Source organism: Carettochelys insculpta, chromosome 14 (assembly GCF_033958435.1).
Source record: "Carettochelys insculpta isolate YL-2023 chromosome 14, ASM3395843v1, whole genome shotgun sequence".
NCBI classification, from domain to species: domain Eukaryota; kingdom Metazoa; phylum Chordata; order Testudines; family Carettochelyidae; genus Carettochelys; species Carettochelys insculpta.
The window spans coordinates 4,332,011-4,356,569 of NC_134150.1; the positions used below are offsets into that span (position 1 = coordinate 4,332,011).

The window sequence follows — 24,559 nt, forward strand, 5'->3', positions numbered from 1 at the left end:
AGCACCTATAAACAAATACCTAATAGACCTGACATGGTGATATTTTATAATTATATATATTAATATATATGTTATATATATGGATTGTTTATGCAAATCTCCTAACTTTAATGAATAAACACTCTGTTGTATTAATAATAATTTTTCCTTTTTTCTATGAAATAACTACTATGACTCTATGAGGGCGCAAAATTTTATATTCTTGCCTCCAGCGCAAAATTCACCAGTTACGGCACTGAAAAAAAATGAATACAGCCGTTCATCACACAGAAGATATGCATTTTACTCAGTGTTACAAAATTAATCTACTAACAAATCAGTTACACTTGTTGCCTGACAAAAATACTGTCACACATAGCTCTTGGTTGCAGGTCATATTGCAAGGTGTGATGGCTGCAGCTTACAGGGAAGAATTACCTGATCTAATGATCCACCCTTTTGAAGAGGTAAGAAATACACAGTCTCAGAACAGTCCGTGGTTCTGGTGGTATTTTCTTGTGGATGAAATGGTAACTGAAGACATTTCATCTCTCTAAAGAGCACAAGAAGTTGCTGCACTGAGCAGGAGCTGCCTGTTCAGATGTAAGAAAAGCAGTCGGTAATTCTAACAGGCATCATGATATGGACAACACCATTGTTTGTTTCCACCACAAGGCAGCAGTGAAGTTATTTCAATGAAAAAGTGAAACTAATCACTGCATGAAAATGAGCTGTAAACCTCTTCTTACATTTCCAGAGATGAGTTATTCTGCTGATTCTAGTTTTGCAGGATTGATTGTTGCTTGTTTGCCAAAGGTCAAGAAGCAGAAAAAGGAACTGATCACTTTGATTAGGAGTTAAGAAATCCACCTCCTCTACACCCAGGCTTGGAATAAAAGGCTAGGAGTTTATTTTCAGGTGAAATGGAGGGGCAGATAAGAGGCAGCTGAATTGTGGATAAAGTTAGAGAGGTAACTTTACCCATCCCCTGGGAAGAAAAGCATCTAGTTCAGAAAAGAAAAAGCAACCAGTTTTGTTCCTCAAGTTGTAACCCATGTAGCTGGTTGAGGACCAAACCCTGGGGGTAGAACATCATGGCAAGTAGGTGAGACCTGAAAAATCTCTAGAAGCCAAACGATTTGGCTGCTAAGGAACCATTTCCATTGATGACACTTCATAGGTGGTCACGAGTTGCAATAATAAATAAATGAAATTCTGTCAAATACTGGTGAATGCTGGTTTTCCTAATTCCAGATGTGAACAGATGTGGCCATTCCAACCTGGAAGGAGTGAGGAAAAGCGGCTGTCCTTAGCAAGAGGCTGGAAGCACCAGACTCCAGAGAGCCATGTGTTTTGCAAGCAGTGTTGATTTTACTTTCTGGTAGAAGAATTGCTTTTCACTTTACTCAGCAAGCAGAGAGTGTGCAAAGAAGTTCAAAGACTTCAAGCAGCGTGGACTTGTCATGGGCAGAAATGCGGCTGATCTGACCTCACAGGGACTGAAAGCTACAAGCCGTTGCAGGATTCAGAATAAAGGAAGATACGCAGCAAAATGTTCAGTGAGTGCAGAAAACTTCCCTTCCGTGACTACGACAGGAAGACAATGAAGGCGGTCACTTATCACCATCCGGTTTCAAGCCAACAATGCAGCAGCCCGGCACTGACGAGGAGACGAGTGTTTGTGATTCTGTGGTACAAGATGCTTATTGATCTGTTCCTTTTGGTAATGTTTATGGGCAGCCATATCACCTGTCGAACTTTGATCCCTACAGCCGTGGCTGTGTTCTTCCAGAACTGATTTGAGAAGCTGGTTTCCTTGCTCAGCATTTTCATGGACAGTAAACCCTCAATTTTACGGACCCCAATTTAGCGGGATTTGGATTTGGGAACAATGGATGTCCGCCCATTGTCCTGAAGTCCTCTTGGGTCCATAAAATCATCCACCTCCATGCAAAAAAAAAAAGGAAAAGGGAAGAGGACTCGCCACTAGTGCAGCCTGGAGCCACCACCTCCTCCACCAGAGCCGCCATGCGTATGTGGGGGCTCTGGTGGCGGCTCCTCCAGGCCGTGCGGTGGATCCTCCAGCTGTGCATGGTGATGCGGCTCCAGCCACGTGGTGGGGTGCCTCCAGCCCTGTGCAGTGAAGCGGCTTCGACCATGCGTCGGGGCACCTGCAGCCGCGCAGCCAGGCACCTTCAGCCATGAGGCACCTCCAGCTGCCACCAGCCACCAGCTTCTCCGGTGAGAGGCAGGGTTTGGTTTGGTTGGTTGGTTTTTTTGGCAGGGGAGGCTGGGGCAGCCTGGCAGGGGTGGGTGGGCAGGTAAACCCTCTCATCATGGCTGGGATGACTGAGTTAGGGTTGATCCTGCTTGGGGCAGGGGGCTGGACTCCATGACCTCTTGAGGTCCCTTCCAGCCCTAGGGTTCTATGAGATAATGGACTTTCGGTATAGTGGACAACCTTCTCCGCCTATTAGCCTGTTATATTGAGGGTTTACCGTACAAATGACTGGATCTGTCCAAGGCCGTTCTTATCACCTAGGTGACCATTTCTGAGTGCAATTCAGTGGCTTTGGTTATTCTTTCAGGTGAAGGAAACGCAGCTGGTGTGGACAGTATCCAAGAAACAAAGTTCTGTAGTTACCTGGGGCCCCCTCTCAGGCTCAGAGGAACAGCTGGGTCTCTCTGCTGGGATGCAGGCAGAGGGGTTCTTAGGTGACAGGGACATGGAGCTGAACGGATATGTCAGCACAGGAAACAGAAGCCGTCAGTACCATCCATCTTGGGGAGAGGGGCCCAGAGGGGATCCCCGAGCTGGGGCCCTGGTCCTTCCTCCTCCTTCTCCAGCCAGACCAGATTGCCCCGTTCCACAGCCCAGTTCCAGTTCAAACCCAGCCAGGTCCCTCCTCCCACCTGTTTCCTAGGGAAGAAAGGCATCACCTGGTTGCCTAGGTAATAAACAGCAGGAACTTCCATTGTCTGTGTGTGAGACATCATCACTCAAACGCTCATTACCACTGATGCTGTGCCTAGGGAAACTGAGGCACCCCCCCCCGATGTTACTCTAGGGCACCAGGAACTACATGCAACCTAACTAGGGAGGACAAAATCCTCATGAACTTCATCACGGTCTGATACGTTCAATCTTTGGGAAGGCGGGGGTAGTCGCGAGCTTCAGAGAGAGAAGTTTTATACATTTTCAACAGGAGTATTTTTAAATTCACTGTGTGTTCAGAGTGAAAGACTGTAACAAACAACAAGGAAGTGGGCAGGGAGGGGTTTTGGCAATCCATTGACATGTGGAAGAAAGAACCATCTGCTAAAAATACTGTAGAGAGGAAGAGAGTTCCCTAGTGACAGCACAGAAAGGAGAAGTGTCGCGGGGAGCAGGGGGGACACACTGGCTCTGGGGTTACTCAGACAAGGAGCTGTGCAAAATAAGAGCAGGGGCTTTTTGAGCAGTAAATGTGACATCCCCTCGGTTAGGGACCCCACCCACTGGAAAGGCACCGGAAGGAAACATGAGACCCCGGCTGGAATGGAGCTTTCCGCTCTGGCCACTTGTTGTGTGGCTGAGGACAGGTGAGTGGGTGGGGTGTGACTGTGAGAGAAGCGAGCGTTTGGAGGGGACGGAGGGACAAAGAGTAACCAACACTTCTGAGGAAGGAAAGGGGCTCAGTGAGGTAAAGGCCGGGTGAGGCGTTCTGGTGTCAGCATCAACGTTCAAATCAATGTGTAGCATTTTCTTCTTGGCCTTTCCACTAGAATCTCGGCCCCGTACGGCACCGCGAGTGACAGGTGTGAGTTTTATGAAGATGTTTTGTACCAGCTAAAGCCCCAGCAGAGATGCGGCACGGACCAGAAAGTGCTTTCGCTGGGGCAGCTCTGTTTGTGTAAGGAACTGGCAGAAGCGGTTCGAGAAGAGCACTTATTTTCCTGCTACAAACTGCCTCTCCTCTGGGTAGCTTAGCCAATACAAGCTAGAGAGCAGAGCTTTTCTAGTGCAGACCTGGGTGTCGTTTACGAAGAAGGTCCTGATGTGAATTCATGGCTGGCAGATCTCCTCTGACATTTCTTCTGGAAACAAACCAGAGGGGATGTTGGCCACTGTGTCAGCACAGCTGGGAAAGACGCCCTTGTAGGATTGTCCCAGATTCTGCCACCCCAGCTCATGCTGCAACAGGATCGGCAACATTTCTGGCTTGTCCCAGCCCTGCTTTGTAACTAACGTCGTTACCGTCCCACTTTTCCTGGCAAGTCCCTGCTGCAGGAGTCTCCGCACATTTTCCATTGCATCCCCTCTTTGCTGGTAATGGAATGCACCTGTGCCCACCGTGGGAACCATGACTGAGGGCTGCAGAGAGCTGAGCTGCCACCAGAGCTGGGAGCTGAGACTAGGGTGGGAGCTGCCGCTGGGGATCTGGCTGGATGTACCACCCTGGCTGTGGCTGGGACCCCAGCCTGGAAGAGAGCCATGAGTTGGTGGCTGAAGCTGGGACCCTGGGTGGGGCTGGTGATACTCCTGCCCTGACTTCCATGGGGGTGGACCCTGGCCCATTGCATCCTCTTTCCCCTAACAAAGAGCTGGATGAGGGTTCTTAAAAAACAACTAACAAAATCGCCCAAAGTGTAGGACTTGGTGGTGATGGGGGACTTCAGCTTCCAGACAGTCATTGGAATTGTAACACAGCAGGTCACAGGTTGTCCAGCAAGTTCTTGGCATGTGTTGGAGAGCTTCCTTTCTAGTTCACAGGGAGGAGAAAGCTACTCAGGGAGAGGCCGTTCGAGACTTCATTTGGACAATGAGGAGGGAATAGGTTGAGAATTTGAAAGTGGAAAGCGGCTTAGGTAAAAAGGACCAGGAGATGGTTGAGTTGAGGAGTCAGAGAAAAAACAGCACACTCGAGATAGCAGATTTCAAGATGGGAGGTTTAGCCAACTCGGGGAGTTGGTTGGTAGGATCCCAGGGGAAGCAATGATAGAAGCCTAGGGCTGGAAGGGACCTCAGGAGGTCATCCAGTCCAGCCCCTTGCCCAAAGCAGGATTTTATAAGAAACTTTCTGCTGTCTGCATCGGTGCTTAGGTCAGTGTAATTAATACCCTGAGTGACTGAAAGTGAGAATCATAGAATCCTGGGGCTGGAAGGGACCTCAGGAGGTCATCTAGTCCAGCCCCCTGCTTCAAGCAGGATCAACCCCCACTAAGTCATCCCAGCCAGGACCTTGTCAAGTCGGGATTTAAAAACCTCGAGGAATGGAGATTCCACTGCCTCTCTAGGCAACGCATTCCAGTACTTCACCACCCGCCTGGTGAAATAGTTTTTCCTAATATCCAACCTACACCTCTCCCTCTTCAACTTCAGACCATTGCTCCTTGTTCTGCCATCTGTCACCACCGTGAACAGTTTCTCTCCATCCTCTTTAGAGCTCCCCTTCAGGAAGTTGAAGGCTGCTATTAAATCACCCCTCAGTCTTCTCTTCTCTCAACTAAACAAACTCAAATCCCTCAGCTTCACCTCATAGGTCATGTGCTCCAGCCCCTTAACCATTTTTGTTGCCCCCTGCTGAACCTGCTCCAGCACATCCACATCCTTTCTGTGCTGGGGGGGCCCAAAACTGGACACAATATTCCAGATGTGGCCTCACCAGTGCTGAACAGAGGGGAACAACCACTTCTCTAGTTTTGCTGACATAAGTGGCAGTGAGGCTGAGCCCCAGGGGTATTACGTTAGCTGTTCCCTTTATCAGACAACTTCATCATCAGCCAACCAGAGCTGGTTTGTTTGTCTGGGGTTGAAATCAGACTAACCAGCTGCTCACCCCATTGCTCCTTGTAAAAAGCCTGTTGTATTTCCCCTTTCTTTATCCCTCAGCGTGTTTCTATCCCTCTCCCCTGCTTTGCACACATTCTGTCTGAGCGCACCCTCTCCTTTCCACTCCCACCAGCCTCCTCCTCCCTCCAGCTGCCTTTCCACTCGTGTCTGGCTTCCGTCTCCATCACCCTCCTTTGACCCCTTCCCCCAGTGCTTGTTTGGCCCGTTGCTGATGAGAATTGCCTCCCTGGAGCTGACATACCACCGTGGTGCCCCACTCACGGCATCGGGGCTCTGCTTGGAACCCTCACAGCCACCCAGCGCTCTCCAGCTGGCTTTCGGGGGGTTAGTCACTGGAAGATGCCTGGAAATTGGCTGGCTGGCTGGAGCCAGTGTGGCAGGCTGGTTAACAGCGCCTGTAGCGTAAGCCCAGTCTGAGCCCAACCCACTCCCTGCTCTGAGCTTCATGGCGGGACCTTCAGCAGAGGGTTCGTGCTCATGCACTCGGGGTCCTTCAGAGAACATTTTGCAGTGGATCTTTTGTAAACAATTGTGTTGGATTTAATTCATCCTCCTACTGCAAAAATTTCACATGGTGACCCGGAACTTTGTGTTGCAGCAGCCGCCACAAATACTGCTGTCATCGTGGTGAGTCAGACGCCGGAGTCCGTCCGTGCAATGGAAGGGGCAGAGTTCACCATCACGTGTACATTCAACACAAGCCGTCGTTCGAACAAGTGGTTTGTTGAGTGGTATAAAGACAGTACCGATGTCACAGCAAAGCTGTCCAATGGAACAGATGGAATCATTCAACACGTGGATAAAGACAAGAGGGCTACTTCCCTCACTGTGAGGAAAGCCAAAGTCGAGGATTCTGGAACCTACCTATGCGAGTTTGGGTTCTTCACAGGTGCGCGCGCTAATGGGAGTGGAACCCAAGTGACGATCCAGGGTAAGACCCGGCGGAACTCCCCTTTCGTCTCCTAGAAAACCCGTTGAGGAGCGCGCAGGACGCTGACAGAGGGGTGTGACCCAGAGAGGGCTCCGGTGGTGCTGGTGGAGACGGTGCAGTGCAAAGCATAAAGGGCAGAGTTGGGGAGCTTGTGTAGCACACCAGATCCTGCGTTCTAGGGATGGCTGTGGGGGTTCTGGCTGCCTCAGGGGTGCCAGGTTAAGCCCCAGAGTGGAGGAGGTGCTTTAAGTTTGGTATTGGGAGGTGTCCAGCTGGCTAATCCCAAGCGGATTTAGCCCAGGGGTGGGTGAGGATTTTCGCAGGGGAGCACCCCATGAATTATGGTCAGTCCTCCTGGGCCGAGCATTTCTCCTGTGCTAATGAGGGCTTGCAGGGCTGTGAGCCAATGCCCAGGTGCCAGCTAGGGTCTGGTGGGGCAAAGGGGGTGATGCCACACCAGCAGCTACGCTAAGCAGCCAGGGCAGGCTGGGTTCTTTGGTTTGTGTTTAGTTTGGGTACAGCAGCAAGAGGAAAATTACACTTAGAGAGGCTTTAACAGTTACTTTTTATTCATACAAAGATGGAAACAATGTAACTAAGACAAGTGATCAAAGTACCACAACTGTGAATTTTTGTTTATAACTTTACTAACAGTTAATAGGGAACCGCTGGCAGCGATTTTACAACAGCAGCGGCTGCCACCTGTAAAAGGGGGTTTTAAACTGACCGCTCAATTTATGAATGAAACCAAGATGGCCTCCGAGTGAGTGACAGGACAATGATTTGTCTCGTGGTTACTAATGTTCACAGAAGGTCATTGCTGACCGCAGGTGGCCAGCTAAGGTGAGGTGAGGACCCCCTGGGGTTTCATAGGCAAGGTAATGATTTTCTCCAGTTCTATGTAAAAGGTAGCGGAGGGTCGCAGTGTTCTAATAGATCAAAGGGGTAAACGCATTTTGAAGATAAGGTGAGGGGCTTCCCGCGGTTTGAGTGCCAGGCTAATGGTTTTAGCAGTTTATAGCCCAAAAACAGCTCGTGCCCGCGGTTTTAAAGGGGAAACTACACAATTTAACTTAAGAAAAGTTCTAGACAAACTCGCTAGCTTAGACTAATACAAGTAATGTGTACACAAGAAAGGCCTGTTGCAGGTGTGATTTTCACCCCTGCCTCTTAGACCTGGTGGAACCAGAGTCTTTCCCTCAATTCCTATAGGAAAGAAGTGTAATACAGGTGTAATTCTTACCCCTGCCTCCTAGATCCGGTGTGACCCAGAATCTTTCTCTCAATCCCTCGGGGAGAAGTAGATACGAACCAGGCGTCCCCAGTCTCGGGAGTTAATTCCAGACCTGGCCAGCAGGTGTAGGTGATTGAAACTCAAAGGGGGGTGGGCTGCCAAACCCCTTTATACCCCTTTTGTCACGTAGGCTTCTTCCTGGTCTCAAGTGGCCAATCGGGAGGAATGCTTTGAACCCCAGGTTTCCCAGGGACGGTGGAAGGCTCAGTTCGCACCTGTGAATTGTGGACAATTGGGCACCTTTGGAGGTGATGGGCGGAGGTTCCCCGTTCTTCCTGGGGCAGTGATCAGGCGTGTCAATTACCGAGATCAGCCAGAAGGGCAGCCATTAGCTAGCCCAGTCACTGTCTGGTTTTTGTGTGTAGTAGAGAGGCTGGGCGAGACAGCGCACCTGCGTTCCCAGGACATCAAAGGCTGCCTGTCTCCCCTGCTTGTTTCTCTCTGTCTCTCCCAGTGGGGTGGGGCGGGGGGAGAAGAAGAAAAGGCCAAATGGGGGGTTCATGCCTGGCTACAAGGGCCTGGAAAGAAGTGTGGGTGCAGGAGGGAGGTCCGGGTGGGGCAGAGTGTGGGGTGAGGGTTCTGGGAAGGTGTTTGGGTGTAGCAGGGGGTCCTGACCTGGGGCAGGGGCTGGGGTATAGGAGTGGCGGGGGAGTCGCAGGGGAGGTGGGATCAGGGCTGGGAGAGGGTGGGGAGACCCATGGGTGGTGTGAGGACCTTGGTGCCAAGTTACCTGATGCTGCCGAAGGGAGAGCGGCTGAGCATCCTCAGTGCACCCGAAGTAGCAAATTCCTTCAGAGCCATTTCACAGCTCCCCTCTGGGTGATTCGCGCCCCAGCCAGAGGGAGACCATGTAACACTCGCGGCGGGGAGCAGAGGAACGGAAGGCCCCCCCGAGGCCTGACGCGGGGAGGGCAGGGGGCGTGGACCTGGGGATAAGGCTGCAAAGGGAGAACTTCTGAAGCCCCTAGCACGCAGGGAGAACGGGGACCCTGCACTGGTGGACGGGGGTGGGGGTGAATTAGTGCACAGAGAGCTCCTAGCTGGGGGAGGAATGGAGGACCCCAGCCCCAGGGGTGGGGTGCTGGGGTGTGGGGGGGTGGATGCTGCAGCATCTCGAGGTTTTGAGCCTCCTGGCCACATGCCCCTGCTGCCTGTGGTCCCAGCTGCCATCCCCGCGTGCAGGAGCTTGGTCGCTGGCCCTTCATGCAGGGTTCTGCCCAAGCATCAGGCCTGGGGCCCCAGATGGCAGCTCCAGCTCTAGGGGGCAGGGAGGGGTTTGGACAGAGGTCGGAGGGCTGTGGCTTAGCGCCTGCACTCCACAAATGGTTCCAGCACCCCTGGCCCCAGCGTGCAGGGGGCATCCAGAGCGCCTAGCGTGAGGGTGGGGGTTTGGGATCCCTGAAAGATCGGGGGAGCTGGAGGGTGGCCCCCAGGGACCTTTGGGGGACAGACCGAGGGGTGCAAGGAGCCCTTGGTGCATCCAACATGCTCAACATACAGAAGCAACCACATGTGCATCCTTCTAGTTTAGCCCCCAGAGAGTCTTACCCAGACCCACACAGGGGTTTGCCGAGTTTGCTGTTATTATTCAGTCCTTGCAATCGAGCTTAGAGGCCGCAGCCCACCTGCCGGTGGTGTCAGTTTGTGTGACATATCATTGTCATTCCGAATCGAGACACCTAAGGGCCTGCACCAGGGCCAGGAGCCCAAGGGCTTCAAGAGGCCAGAGCCGGTTACAAGCTGCCTGTGCAGGGGCAGAGCAGCCTGGGGAATCAGCTGGCCCAGGATGCAAGAAGCTCTGTGCTCCCCAGCTTGGGAAGTTTGCTTAGCAGAGCTACCCCAGTGCTGCCACCCCAGAGATGTACTAGAACTTCTAGGCTCTCAGCTCTACGGCAGCAACGCTGGACGTCCCAAGAGCCCTCGCTTGAGGAGGGAACCCAGCAGACAAGAAGAGTCCCTAGACACCTGTCTCAGGCTCCCCCAGGTGATGACCATCTGCCTCATGACCTGACTTCCCGACTCCCCAAGCTGGGGCTGGCTCTCAGTGTTCTGGGCTGTTCTTCATCTGTAAGTTACCCCTAAATGTCTTCTAAGAGCCCAACAAGCAGTGGAAGTGCTGGTAATGTGCTAGGCAATATTGACCTCCTGTGGTCTGGCACATTCTCTAGTCCGGCACCAGTCAGGTCCCCACCGTGCCAGACAAGAGAGGTCCATTCTGTATATCTCCCCTTGCCTGCTGGCACATTGACCGGTTTCTGAACAAAGGTGCCATGATCTGTGATTCTCGTCCTGCAGAAATAACCGACCTGATGGTGAATCAAACCCCAGCCAATTTCAGCAATTTCGAAGGCTCGGAACTTACCATGAACTGTACCTTCAAGACAATCTCTAACCACAGTGCCATGTCTGTGCGATGGTATCGCTACGGGACGGAGGGCCTGAAGGAAGAGCTGGTGAAGGGGTGGGACGTGCTCCCAGCTCTGCATTTGGAAAACGGGTTTGCCTCTCTCACCTTGAAGAATATGAATTTGTCAAATGCAGGAAACTACCTGTGCGAGGTGGGGAGCACAGCGAGAAACCTCTCTGGGAATGGAACAGGAACCCTGGTGACCATCGAGAGTAAGTGCTAGACCCTCCTACCTGATCTGGCAACAGAGGGTGGGAGCCCGTCTCTGTTCGGTGGACAGCCAGGTTAGCGAGCTGGGGCTGGTTGGAGAACAGCTGCTGGTGTGAACGCACTGTAACCCACACACCTAGGTGTGCTTCACTGTCCCATGTAGTGGCACCTAGAGGACTTCCACAGAGAGAAAGAACAAGTCTCCTCTACGGATTTAACTGAGAGCCGGCTGGCTTTTAGCTCCAACTGTAGAAGTGACTGCCCTAAGCTTCAGAGCTCGCAGGTTACAGCAGGACCTCTCTGATCTCCGGGCAGGGGTTAGCCAATCAGAGAGGGGAATGGATCTCAGCAAGGAGCCAGCTCCCGTCCCAGGGAGCAGCTCCTCCAGCAGATCATCCCCCACTCCTCCCAGTGCCAGCACACGGCCAGCACCAAATTCTCCTTGTCCCAGTACGGTTTCATTGTGTTGATGTGATTCACCCAGTGGTGGTGAGCCCGGTTCGACAGTCCCTCCATGTAGTATGCTTCATTCAGCTGCTTGATTACCTTGAAGGGGCCATCCCAGGCAGCTTCCAGCTTGTTCTACTGCCTGGGTATGAGAACCATCACCTGGTCCCCAGTGGCATAAGTACGGGTCCGGGAGGAGCGATCATACCAAACCTTCTACTTTCCCTGGGCCTGGGCCAGGTTCTCTCTGGCTGGGGGCCCATAAGCTCAGCGAGCTTTTCCTGGAAGGCCAATGCTCCACTGCTGATTCGCCACCAGGAGAGGCCTTTCCCTCCCACTCATCTCGCAGGGGAAATGCAGGTGAGTGAGAATAAGACCACACAGCCCCGGAAGGTGAGCAGGGCCTTCAGTTCCACCTTCAACAGGAACTGAGAATGCTCAACACCTCCCAGAATTGTTCCCCCTAAATATTGTCACGCAGGCCTCAATGTTTCCATTTTAGTTCTTTTACCAGCCAATGTTTCACTTGGTCTCAGGCTGTGTTCTGGTCCATACTGCATGCACACCCACCGGTCCATCCAAAGCCTGTTGTGTGCATGGGATCTGGGACTGGAGAGAGAACAGGGCAGTAAAACATGGAACTCGTGACTTGTGCGTGGGTGAAGCCTGGAGCTGCTTCATGGGCAGCTGACATAAATCCGCTTAAGGCACACCCTAGCCCTGCCCCATGCTGGTAGGAGCTCAGCTCGGCTGCAGGCCAGAAGGCTGGTGGTGGGCGCAACCGGCAGGCTGATGATGGGGAGACTGCCAAGCACTGGCTGGGGGTCCAAGGTAATTCTGGGGCTACAATGGACAGTGGATTGGGGAGGGCCTTATGAACAAGGGTTGGGGCTGTCTGGCTAGTCTCCCCAAAGGAGGGCTTGTGGGCCACCCAGGAGCTGCTGCTTTTGACCAGGGCTGGTTGAGATGCAATCATAGAATCATAGATTACTAGGACTGGAAGGGACCTCGAGAGGCCATCAAGTCCAGCCCCCTGCCCCAATGGCAGGACCAAGTACTGTCTAAACCATCCCTGATAGACGTCTATCTAACCTGTTCTTAAATATCTCCAGCGATGGAGGCTGCGTCTACACGTGCACGCTACTTCGAAGTAGCGGCACTAACTTCGAAATAGCGCCCGTCGCGGCTACACGCGTCGGGCGCTATTTCGAAGTTAACTTCGACGTTAGGCGGCGAGACGTCGAAGTCGCTAACCTCATGAGGGGATCGGAATAGCGCCCTACTTCGACGTTCAACGTCGAAGTAGGGATCGTGTAGACGATCCGCGTCCCGCAACGTCGAAATTGTGGGGTCCTCCATGGCAGCCATCAGCTGAGGGGTTGAGAGATGCTGTCTTTCCAGCCCGTGCGGGGCTCTATGGTCACCGTGTGCAGCAGCCCTTAGCCCAGGGCTTCTGGCTGCTGCTGCTGCAGCGGGGGATTCATGCTGCAGGCACAGGGTCTGCAACTCGTTGTCGGCTCTGTGGATCTTGTGCTGTTTAGTGCAAGTGTGTCTGGGAGGGGCCCTTTAAGGGAGCGGCTTGCTGTTGAGTCCGCCCTGTGATCCTGTCTGCAGCTGTGCCTGGCACCCTTATTTCGATGTGTGCTACTGTGCCGTGTAGACGTTCCCTCGCTGCGCCTATTTCGATGTGGTGCCGTGCAACGTCGATGTTGAACATCGACGTTGCCAGCCCTGGAGGACGTGTAGACGTTATTCATCGAAATAGCCTATTTCGATGTCGCCACATCGAAATAGGCTACTTCGATGTAGGCTTCACGTGTAGACGTAGCCGGAGATTCCACAACCTCCCTTGGCAATTTATTCCAGTGTTTGACCACCCTGACAGTTAGCAACTTTTTCCTAATGTCCAACCTGAACCTCCCTTGCTGCAGTTTAAGTCCATTGCCTCTTGTTCTATCCTCAGAGACCAAAAAGAACATGTTTTCTCCCTCCTCCTTATGACACCTTTTTAGATACCTGAAAACCGCTAACATGTCATCCCTCAATCTTCTCTTTCCCAAACTAAACAAGCCCAATTCTTTCAGCCTTTCTTCATAGGTCACATTCTCTAGACCTTTAATCATCCTTGTCGCTCTTCTCTGGACCCTCTCTAGTTTCTCCACATCTTTCTTGAACTGCGGTGCCCAGAACTGGACACAATACTCCAGCTGAGGCCTAACCAGCGCAGAGTAGAGCAGAAGAATGACATTGCGTGTCTTGTTCACATCACACCTGTTAATGCATCACAGAATCACGTTTGCTTTTTTTGCAACAGCATCACACTGTTGACTCATATTTAGCTTGTGGTCCACTATAACCCCTAGATCCCTTTCTGCTGTAGTCGTTCCTAGACAGTCTCTCCCCATTCTGTATGTGTGAAACTGATTGTTCCTTCCCAAGCAGAGCACTTTGCATTTGTCCTTATTAAACTTCATCCTGTTTACCTCAGACCATTTCTCCAATTTATCCAGATCATTTTGAATTTTGACCCGATCCTCCAAAGCAGTTGCAACCCCTCCCAGCTTGGTATCATCTGCAAACTCAATAAGCGTACTTTCTATGCCAATATCTAAATCATTGATGAAGACATTGAACAGAACCGGTCCTAACACAGACCCCTGCGGAACCCCACTTGTTATACTTTTCCAGCAGGATTGAGAACCATTAAGAACTACTCTCTGAGTACGGTTATCCAGCCAGTTATGCACCCACCTTATAGTAGCCTCATCTAAATTGTATTTGCCTAGTTTTTTTATAAGAATATCATGAGAGACCATATCAAATGCTTTACTAAAGTCTAGGTAGACCACATCTACCGCTTCTCCCTTATCCACAAGGCTCATTATCCTATCAAAGAAAGCTATCAGATTGGTTTGACATGATTTGTTCTTTACAAATCCATGCTGGCTGTTCCCTATCATCTTACCACCTTCCAAGTGCTGGCAGATGATTTCTTTAATTACCTGCTCCATTATCTTTCCTGGCACAGAAGTTAAGCTGACTGGCCTGTAGTTTCCTGGGTTATTCTTATTTTCCTTCTTATGGATGGGCACTATATTTGCCCTTTTCCAGTCTTCTGGAATCTCTCCTGTCTCCCATGATTTTCCAAAGATGATAGATAAAGGCTCACATATCTCCTCTATTAGCTCCTTGAGTATTCTAGGATGCATTTCATCAGGCCCTGGTGACTTGCAGACATCTAATTTTTCTAAGTGATTTTTAACTTGTTCTTTTTTTATTTCAACTTCTAACCCTACCCCTTTCCCACTAGCATTCACCATGTTAGGCATTTCTTCATCAGACTTCTCAGTGAAGACCGAAACAAGGAAGTCATTGAGCATCTCTGCCATTTCCAAGTTCCCTGTTACTGTTTCTCCCTCCTCACTGAGCAATGGCCCTACCCTGTCCCTGGTCTTCCTCTTGTTTCTAATATATTTATAAAAAGCCTTCTTGTTTCCCTTTATGCCTGTAGCTAGTTTAAGCTCATTTTGTGCCTTTGCCCTTCTAATCTTGCTTCTGCATTCTTGTCTTGTTTGCCTATTGCAGGAGAGATGGCTCACTGAACATTTGTGGGTTGCTGGTCCCCAGCCAGAAACAGAGGAGTCCTGCTGTGTGTCATACAGCTATAAATGGATTAAGTGAAACGTGTAACCGCTCACAGGCAGACTTAATCCCCTGGACGTCTGGAGCTCAGGGCAGGAGCTCTACAGTTGGACCTAAAAGCCAGCAGGCTTCCAGCTACAACTGTAGAGGAGACTCATTCTTTCTGTCTGTGTAATGGGTCTAATGGCCACTATCTCGGCCAGTGAGCCACACTTAGGATTACAAAGAGATCACTTTAAACTCTAGTAATCAGGGGTTGAGAAATGGCCAGGCAAGAAGAAAAGAACCTAAGAACCTGGAGGGGGAGATATTTATTGTGATACAGCCCCAGTCACTCCAGAATCACCAGGGAAATTCTCCTGCATCAAGGTGAAATAGTTTGTGTTGCTCTCTTGCAGAGCTGCCCGAGCTGACAGTGAATCAGACCCCAGCCGAGATGCATGAGTCAGAAGGGGCAGAGCTCACCCTGAAGTGTCACTTCACAGCATTGAAAAGACCCAACCGCTTGTACGTGAAATGGTATAAACACAACGGCTCTGGGGAGAAGAAGGAGCTGGGGGGTGAAGGAGGCATGAGATCCACAGAGCTGGGAAATGGGCGGAGCACTTTCACTCTGAAGCACGTGAATATAACAGATTCAGGAACCTACGTGTGTGAGGTGGGGAGCACAGCTCGGAACGTGTCTGCGTCAGGAGCCGGAAGCTGAGTGACCATCACTGGCAAGTACCAGCACTTTCCTGTCTGCTCTTCCCTGGGAGGGAGAAGGAGAACGACAGCATCATGGACAGAGAACGAATGATGGGTCCAACCCGTCAGGCACTGGGGGTAACATTTTCATCCCTGGACCACTGCTGGAAGCAGCTGTCTCATCCGCGTGGGCCCTGAGGCAGGCAGGGAAGGGGATCCACGTGCCTCCAGGTACTGCCCCCACAGCTCCCATTGGCCAGGAGCAGAGAACCACATCCAATGGGAGGTGTAAGGTCAGAGCCTGCAGCTGGGGGAGCTCATGTAGCCATCTGCCTCCCACCTCGGCCACTTCTGGACGTTCCAGCTGCTTTCAGGAGAGGCACAGGGCCGGGACGCAGGTGAACCTGCCTTAGCCCCACTGGGCCACCGCCCAGGAGCTGCCTGGGGGAAGTGGTGCCCACAGAAAGAGAGAGAGAGAGAGAGAGAGAGAGAGAGAGAGAGAGAGGCTGCATCCTGAACCTCTGCCCCAGCTCTGAGCACCTCCTGCACTCCTACACTCGGCCCAGCTCAGCCTGGAGCTCCTTCCGCACTGCAGTCTGCATGGTTCAAAACCAGCACCTGCTTCCCCCCCCCCATCCACACACTCCCCAGCCCCCTGTCCTAGTCTGGTGAAAATGACTGGGAATGGAGGAGGGGTGGAGTGAGCAGGGCAGGGCCTCGGAGCAGAGATGGGAACAAGGGTGTTCGGGTTTGAGGTAGGTCCTGGGGTGCACTTAAATTCAAGAAATGATCTTGCCCTTAAAAATGTTGGAGACCACCGAGGTGGAGGTTTCCCCCTCACCCACGTCCACGTCTCCCTCCTCCCACCTTACCAGGCCAGGAAACGGGGGTGGGGCTCCCCGTCAGGTCACTCAGGACGGCTCATTTGGGAGATGAAGCGGCAGGTCGGATTTCTGCCTTGGAAAGGTGGCTGACCCCCGGCCAGTCCTTTGTGACTCCTTGGATTTTATATCCTGACCCAGTAGGTTCCAGAGCTTGTCCTTAATTGCTTGTGTGGCCTCTTCCTGCAATTCAAACCTCCAGTTCAAAGCAAAGACTCGGCCCAAGCGAGTTCTTACCCCGTGAGGTGCTGAGGAGGGAGAAAAGTTACTTTCCGTTTCATCCACGGTCATCTTCCTCAGCGTCCAATGCTTCCTGCAGAGGTTTTGCTGTTCTTGATGCCGCACCCTCCTCCGTCTTCTCTGAAGCTTTAGAAAGGTCCATGAGGCTGAGAAGTGAAACTGAGCTTCAAAGCTAGATTAACGTCAGCTCCGTTTCCCTGGTACTGACCTGTAAGTGTAGCGGGGAGTGGCGCATACCCAGAATGGTTCTCCGCGGTTCTTCTTTTGAGGGGCTAACAAGTTAAATTCCTATTGTTCTCCTAAGAGCACTTAGGACTCTCAAAGCTCAGATCTACCCTCCTCAGGGAAAAGCAAAGTCTCCAGTGACACTCGAACATGAGACAACGAAGAGATCAGGTTTACTCATTGTGCCGCTCACAAGAGGAATTGTCATCCCAGCAAATGGCCAGAAAGCTTTTGCAGGACACACTGAGCTTGCTACGGCCTTTTGCCTCAAAGTCTACCTGAGACTTTTGTCAAACATCTCTTTGGATAAAGCCTCTTGATGCAAAGAAGTTTAGGAAGCTGTACTATTCTTGCTTTTTTCAACGGCCAGAATTTTTTCAGAGAAATGCAATCTTGCTTTGGATACAAAAACAGGAGTACATCAGTCAATTTCCTAACACCTACAGGGGATATTTTAATGGCTACGGCCAGATTGAACCTCTCTAATCTGGAACTCTCTTGTCTGGAACATCCATAATCCAGCAAGATTTTAGTTAGTAGGATGACCGCTTATCAGGGGTGTGGCCAAGTTTCCCATGGTCCCAGAAATTTGTTTCCAGCCACCCGTCCTGGCTCTCAGTGTTCTGTGTTGTTATTTAGCTGTAATGTATCCCTAAATGTCTTCTAAGAGCCCAGTAAGCAGTGAAAGGCTTGGTAATGTGCTAGACAACGTGACCTCCCATAGTCCACCAAATTCTCTCGTCCAAATTCTCAGGTCCCACGAGTGCCAGGTTAGAGAGGCTCAACCTGTACTGATATTTTAATAATGACCATTAAGAACAGATTATTTTATTACTTTATATTCAGAATTCCATGTTACTAGAGTATTAAATTTTCTGAGTCTTCTTGGGTAGCATCAGTTGCCAGTGATCATTCCTGTAAATATCTGTGGTGACTGGCCCTTAAATTCCACCACCAGTGCTCCAGTTGCATGCGGATCCTCAATGGGGCATTATAAGCCATGTCTACCATACCCATACCACTGGGGCTGTTGTAAAAGAATCCACAAGCCGCCTTTGCTTTCAGGAAGCTATGGCTTTTCCATGGAGGTCAACCAGAGCCAGATGTTCTAACATGAGGTCTAATTTTAACGGTATGTTTATATTACGTGGAAGATCAACCCTGCTCAGGGTCGAACTTACAGACTTCGATTCACATGCCTGGTAGAGATGTGCAAAATCAAACTATCTGGGGTCAACAGTCGACCTCTGTACTCCTCAATATGGCGAGAAGTAAGGGAGCTCTTTGGGAGAAACTCTCCCATCAACCTCCCTCTGTGCGGAAGGCCAGGTAAGTCAAAAGCAGATAAGTCGATTCTTGCTACACAATTGCCATACCTAGGACTGCATATCTGCAATCGACTTACCTGCCAAGGGTAGACCTGCCCGAACTAAAGAGGAAGAGCCAATAGGGAGAGGACCAGAAGGACACTGGCAGAGCTTTCCATTTGTTCAGGTCTCTTCATGCCACATGAGACAAGGGGACAAGACGTCTTTTGATGACGTGAGTCAGTAGCTGAGGGTACTACCTACCAAGTGTCTTAGGGCCCTTGCCTCTGCCCCAGACTAAAAACAAAATTTAGGTCCACAACCAGAAACTGGAAGAATCTGCAGAGTAGAACAGATGGTTTTGGATGGTGGTGAGTAAATTGGGTTGTAACAGGACCAGAGCATTTGAGAAGACTTCAGTGAATGTCCTACATCACTGGGTCAGGGTGCCAAGAGCGAGACGTGAGCCAATTTTCATTGCCATGCAAGGCGGGAGCTCAGCCCCGCCCCTGCTGCGCCATGCAGCTGGGAGCTTGCCCAAAGCCATGCCACAGGAGGAGTAGCAGAAGGCCAGCAATGCTACCAAACACCACCCAAAGGGTAAAGCTCTGCCTCTTTATTTATTTGTTTATTAATGAAGCTGTTGCGAGTAGGATCCTAAGCAGCCTGAATGAATGTGGCCCATTGGGGTTTCATATGCAGCCTCACAGTCCCTCGATGCATCCATCTCCTCCACACATCCATCATGCTCGGGGCCCCCAGAGCCCCATGCGCACTCGCTCCTCCCCTTCCCTCCCAGTGCTTCTGGCGGAGCTGCGAATTGTCCCCGCCCTTCCCACTTCCTCCCCAAGCTGGAATGCCAGGAACAGCTGCTTTGCAGGATTAAGGTTCGGGGAGGGGTGAGATGGGAAACCCAGTCAGTCAATTTAAGGCCGCTCTGAAAGTGCCAGGTGGGAGGAGCGGTGTAGGACATGGGGGGCCATGATTCCACAGTGCACCCAGGGGTCTGTGAGCCAAGCTTCTGGTTCGCTGCATGTGGCCTGAAAGCCACAGGTGGCCCGCCACTGGCTTGCAGATTCTTCTCCCAAGCAACCAGAGGAAGCAGCACGGTGAACATTCAGCAGTTTTCAAATGAGCAAGCTTGGAACAGAACATCCTGGGTGTAAAGCAGATCCGTTTCATATCCCGACTTCAGCTCATAAAACCAACTTACTGCGACCTTCAGAAAGCCAAACCAGTTTAATAAATCGAGGCAACTTTGTCACGGTTTGGGCCCTTTGGCCGACAGGGCATTCATTAGATCTGGAACCATAAGGAACCTCATTTCCCCAGGGACACGGGTTTCTCTCCGTTTGCTCACAGCCTATTATGACTCCAAACACTAACAACCGCTTTCCCCCTTTTATATTTTTATAGGGACGTCTGTAAGAGTTGACATTCTGCTTCTCAGAAACATCCTGGGAGCGGTGCTCTTCTTTGCTCTCGTGCTCGTGAACGTTGTCGTACATTTCAAGTCAGGTAGAGCACAATCGACTCATTTTCTCATACGTACGTAAACAGACAGGTGGCGCTTCAGCATCTCCTCTCACTCGACGATCATCAGTGGAGAATATTGAATGGTTGACCTGTGGGCCAGGGATAGATCAACCAGAAGTGTGGCCGGGTCAGATACAGTTTTCACTGGCTATGAAACTGTTTCACTGGGAGAAGGTGCATTCCTTGTCCTTGTTCGACGCACTTGTGAAGACACCGTAAAGGGGGAGGGAAAGGGTGGCTAGACGGCTGGTAACCCAGCACTCTCGGGTCTTCTGTCTCACTCGGTCCCTGTGGGACCTTGGGTAAGGCATATCGTCCTGTTTCTTGGTATCCACATGAGCTAAAACATTGGATAACAATATCTGCCTACCTCACCAGGGGCTGGGGGGAATCTGTTTTTTCATGAGTACTGGGTTTTTTGGATGACGCTCTGCTAGAGCACGATTCCTCACAAGGTGCGTGACTCTGCCTTTAACGAGGGCTCCATAACTCGTCAGAGTAGGGGCAGTCCCCAGACAGAGACCGATGGACCAAGTGGAAGCCCTGTGACTCCCTCAGCTACCTGGGGTGGTTGAGGTTGGGATTCCAGAGCTGGGGGGAGCAGGCCTGCTCTGTAAGGGGTACCTGACTTATGACACTGCATATAAAGGCCGCCTGTGTGAAAGCTGGACCTCGACTGCTGAGGTCTGCCATAGACAGGCTGTTCAGAGACAGGCCGGGACCCTTGGCTGATGTGTGAGACAGGTGAGGAGTGATACCAGTATGAAGGGGAGGAGCTGGTGCCGAGAGAGGCCAGCACACTCGGGTACTCAGAACGGGTCCATATGGTGCACTTTTCTCTCGTTTGCCAGGTGCCACTGGAGACCCAGAATGACCAGCGTGGCTGGAGGCATCCGGACACCAGAAGCAAGGAAGTCGGTGAATTGTGCGGCTCCCCCCAACCTCAGCCGCACCCTAGAAACTACCACACGGCCAGTCTTGGCCCATTGATGAGAAAGGAAGGCACAACCTTCCCGTCCTTTTGCAGAGCACACGGACACTCAGCTGCTCCTGGACACCCAGAGCAGGGGTCTCTCCTAGACCACAGCTGCAGCGCTGAGGGGAAGACCCCTCCAGTTCCTCAGTGGGCCAACAGTCCCCAGCTGCCTCAGGCTCTCAGACCGCCTCTGAAGCTTGAGAAGCTCCCAGCTCCTCCTGGCCTCCGTTCTGCAGCCTGCGCCAAAACCCACAGGATCCTCCCCCAGGGACCAGCTAATGAAATCCCCAGGCAGTAGCGAGATAAGTGTCCCTGTTCCCTGCACACGCTCTGCACCCAGCCGCTGAACAGGAAGCGCCCTGGGCAGCATTGCACTTCGGCTTGTGCCTCAGTCTTCCCCCTTCGAGGTAACTCTCTTTGAAATGGCTCAGCCTTGCGCACGGTCTCTGGTTAAACAGGATTCCAGGCCCGTGCCACTGTGGAAACCACCATTAGGTGAGATAAAAACCAAGAAGGAAGAGTTGTATTTGGGGCTCAGGAGGCCTCCCTTTAAAATCTTGATGTATTCTTGGGTATTGGTTTGGGGGAGGTGGGGAGGCAGGATCCCACCCGGCATTTCTCTGGGTCCCTCACGCCAAATTCCCTGTGACGATGGGACTTGTCACGCAATACACAACGGGTGCTTATGGACACACCAGGGTCTGTAAATCACAATGTGTGTTACTCAGCTGCTCAGCGGATTGAAAATACTTGTATTTCTCTTTTGCTTCAAGAGCCAAATCAAAGACAGAGTTGATGGGGCCCCGGTGAGGGGTCTTTGGTGGAGTTCTAGCACAGGGTGGTTTCTGGTGGGCCGGCCTGGCCTGAGCACCACAGAAGAAGAGGTGGGGAGGGAAGAAGTGAAGCCAGCCAGGCCACACTGCAGTTCTGAAAACCGAGGCCTTGTCTACACTGAGCAGTTACAGACCAGCCAATCCACTCCCAGCACTTGGGCTCCTGAGGAGCCAACACTGGCCAGGGCTTAGTGTGCGCACACTCCACAGTTGCTCCACTCTGGGTAGATCCCCTCGATGAGGGCGTGGAGCTTCCTGAGCTCTGGCTGCAGGAGGCTTTTAGCTCAAACAATGCCTGGGTGGACACCAGGGAGTACGACAGGGCCAATCACTCACAGCTGGACTCACACCTGGGACCTCGGGCACTCAGTGCGGGAAGCTCCTGGCTTTCAGCTCAGACTGTAGCAGCTCCTGCACTGAGGTCCCAGGGTCAAGTGCTCCTGTGGGCAATCACAAGTGGGGGCTTGTCTGAGAGTTGAGCAGGGGCTCTGAAGCTCAGGACATGCTCCCTTAAGCCAGAGTGTGTAACCCACACACCGGGGGGAGGTTCACTGTCCCATGTAGGGGCACCTACACCCCTTACACAGAAAAACACTGGGTCTCCTCTACAGCTATAGCTGAGGGCGAGCTGGCTTACAGCTGCACCTGTGTTACGCTCCAGGGGTCCTGGGTTCCCATCTGCTGTTGGGGGCTTATAACAGCCCTGTGACTGGCCTCCAATACCTATCCCACAATGCTTGTTCTTGCCTCTCAGGTCATCGGTTTGAACTCTACTGCCCTGCTCGCGGATTACCAACCCTCCAACCTGCCCGTTGCATTCCTTTAGCATGGGGGGCGGGCAAACAGCTAGGGACTAAGAGCCAAGGACAGAGTGCAAAGACGCACGGGTTATATATTTATTTTTCTTTCTCTATCTCGCTATCTAGAGAGAGAGAGAGAAATAAATATATACTAAGTGGCTCAATGCCCTCCCCCTCCTCCAGAACCAGGCACCCTTAGACCCCCACTGTAACCCAATCCCCCTCCCCTCCCCCAGAACCAGGCACCCTTAGACCCCCACTGTAACCCAATCCCCCTCCCCTCCCCCAAAGCCAGGAACACATGCCGAAGTTTCATAGAATCATAGGATCACAGAGCTGGAAGGGACCTCAAGAGGTCATTGAGTCCAGCCCCCTGCCCCAAGCAGGATCAACCCCAACTAAGTCATCCCAGCCAGGGCTTTGTCAAGCTGGGACTTAAAAACCTCTAGGGATGGAGATTCCACCACCTGTCTTGGAAACACCATCCTCCTGGTGAAGTAGTTTTTCCTAATATCTAACCTACACCTCTCCCTCTAACTTCAGACCATTGCTCCTTGTTCTGCCGTCTGACACCACTGAGAACAGTTTCTTACCCTCCTCTTTAGCGCTCCCCTTCAGGAAGCTGAAGGCTGCTATTAAATCGCCCCTCAGTCTTCTCCTGCAAACCGAACATCCCCAGACCCCTCAGCCTCTCCTCATAGGTCATGTGCTTCAGCCCCCTTAATCATTTTCAGTGCCCTCTGCTGAACTGATTTGATGCCAGCCGCTCACCAGAGCTGAGCTGGGGTCATGCTGGAGAAATGCTGGCGGGGGAGCTGATCTGCCACGACCACCATGCACTTCTCCCACCAAGAGCTGGGTTGTGTGTGCAAAGGGCCGGATGGCACTTCTGGTGCACGTCTCCAAGAAGGGGACACATTTCACAGCTCAAAGAGCCGCGAGAGCTGCAGGTTGGCCCCCCCGTTTTTAGCGCTTGACAGTCATCGTCCTGTTTGCTCGGGGACACCCAAAGCACTTGTCAGCCGATGGCCACAGCACTCCCGGCACTTCTCCCAGGTGACCTCACCTGCCCCATGCACCAGGAGACCACCTCCTTGGAGCCATGCTGAAGTGCTGGACATCATCTGCATTTGGGGAGATGAGGCCGCCCAGTCCCAGCTGAGCGCCAGCCATAGGTGGTGTTGTACCCGGGGGCGGATATAGAGATGAATGACCGAAAAGTGCCGTGACCGATGTGTCCTGCAGGGCAGAGTCAAAGGGAAGGAGCTGCACAGTGCTTGGCCCAGGTCACAGGCCGCAAACATCTGCTCTGGTGCTGGGCCACCACCTGCTGGTTCTACAAAAGCATTACAGGAAACCTCAGCATGTCTCCTGGTTTGGCCCATCATTTTTTCCTACCTGTCCCCAGTGCATCTCCCGTAGGGACTAATTGCTCCCAGTTCGTGCTACCTGTGGGGCATCGGGTTCCATTGGCTCCGTGATGTACCCAACCAGCTCAATCCCCCTCTGCCGAGTCAATGTACTAAAGGTTGTACTAAAGGTGCGGGGTGCTGGAGGTCTTGGAGAAGAGAGTCCCAGTCAACTGGCGCGGGCCAGGGCTACAAAAGGGTAATATCCCCTCGTGGTATCCAGTAGTTCCAGGTGTCTCTCTCCACGAGTCTCTGACTCAGTGCTCTCACCCAGCATCTTGGCCTGTTCCTGGAAAGAAGACGGGCCCTTCCCAAGTGGTGTTGCCTTGGTGACGGCAGGCGGACATCTCTGAAGCCCTGGCTGGCCGTTTACGGACCTTGCGCTCCCAGTGGGGTGCACTGGAGATCACCGTGGTTCTAGGCCTGCCCCAAGGAGCCGTGCAGATCAGCTCCCCGCTTGCATTTCTCTAGCACAACCCCAGCTCAGCTCTCTCCCCTTCTGGGATGGGGTTCAGGAGCCTCGTGCCTTCTGTGTTTGCCCTGAGGTGGAGCTTTCTCCTGGCACCCAGGGATACTGGACTGTTTGCAAGGGACTGGTCCATGTTTCCCGGCTGCAGTCACGTGACATGAATATTCACAGCAGCTCCAGTCTTCACTGGCTGCTGCAACGGCTGCCACAACACGTACAGCTCCTTGTGCGCCCAGCCCCAGTGAGGAGCAGAGCTACTGGTGCACACTCAAAACACTGCCTGAGCTGCACCCCAGATCACCCTCTCCCCAGGGCTCGTGGTAACCATGTTGTTCTCCTGCCACGTCCGCACTGCACTGCTCAGCCAGAAGTGAAGGTGTTTCTTCCTCCCGTGCTCACCGACGGCTGTACGTCAAGCTTCCTTGCAGCCGGTCCTCTGCTTTCCATGGTGCT

The 24,559-nt window shown here is 52.1% G+C and overlaps 1 protein-coding gene across 1 annotated transcript; it reads left to right on the top strand.

Annotated features, from left to right (window-relative positions):
• The first annotated feature begins 3,496 nt into the window (after window positions 1-3,496).
• LOC142020882 (uncharacterized) lies at window positions 3,497-15,449 on the top strand. The gene is made up of 6 exons (XM_075009125.1): window positions 3,497-3,561; window positions 6,411-6,743; window positions 10,333-10,656; window positions 11,451-11,494; window positions 11,839-11,932; window positions 15,142-15,449. Exons 1-6 carry the CDS (start codon window positions 3,501-3,503, stop codon window positions 15,447-15,449), a joined length of 1,164 nt encoding a protein of 387 aa, XP_074865226.1. The 5' UTR covers window positions 3,497-3,500.
• The last annotated feature ends 9,110 nt before the right edge of the window (window positions 15,450-24,559 follow it).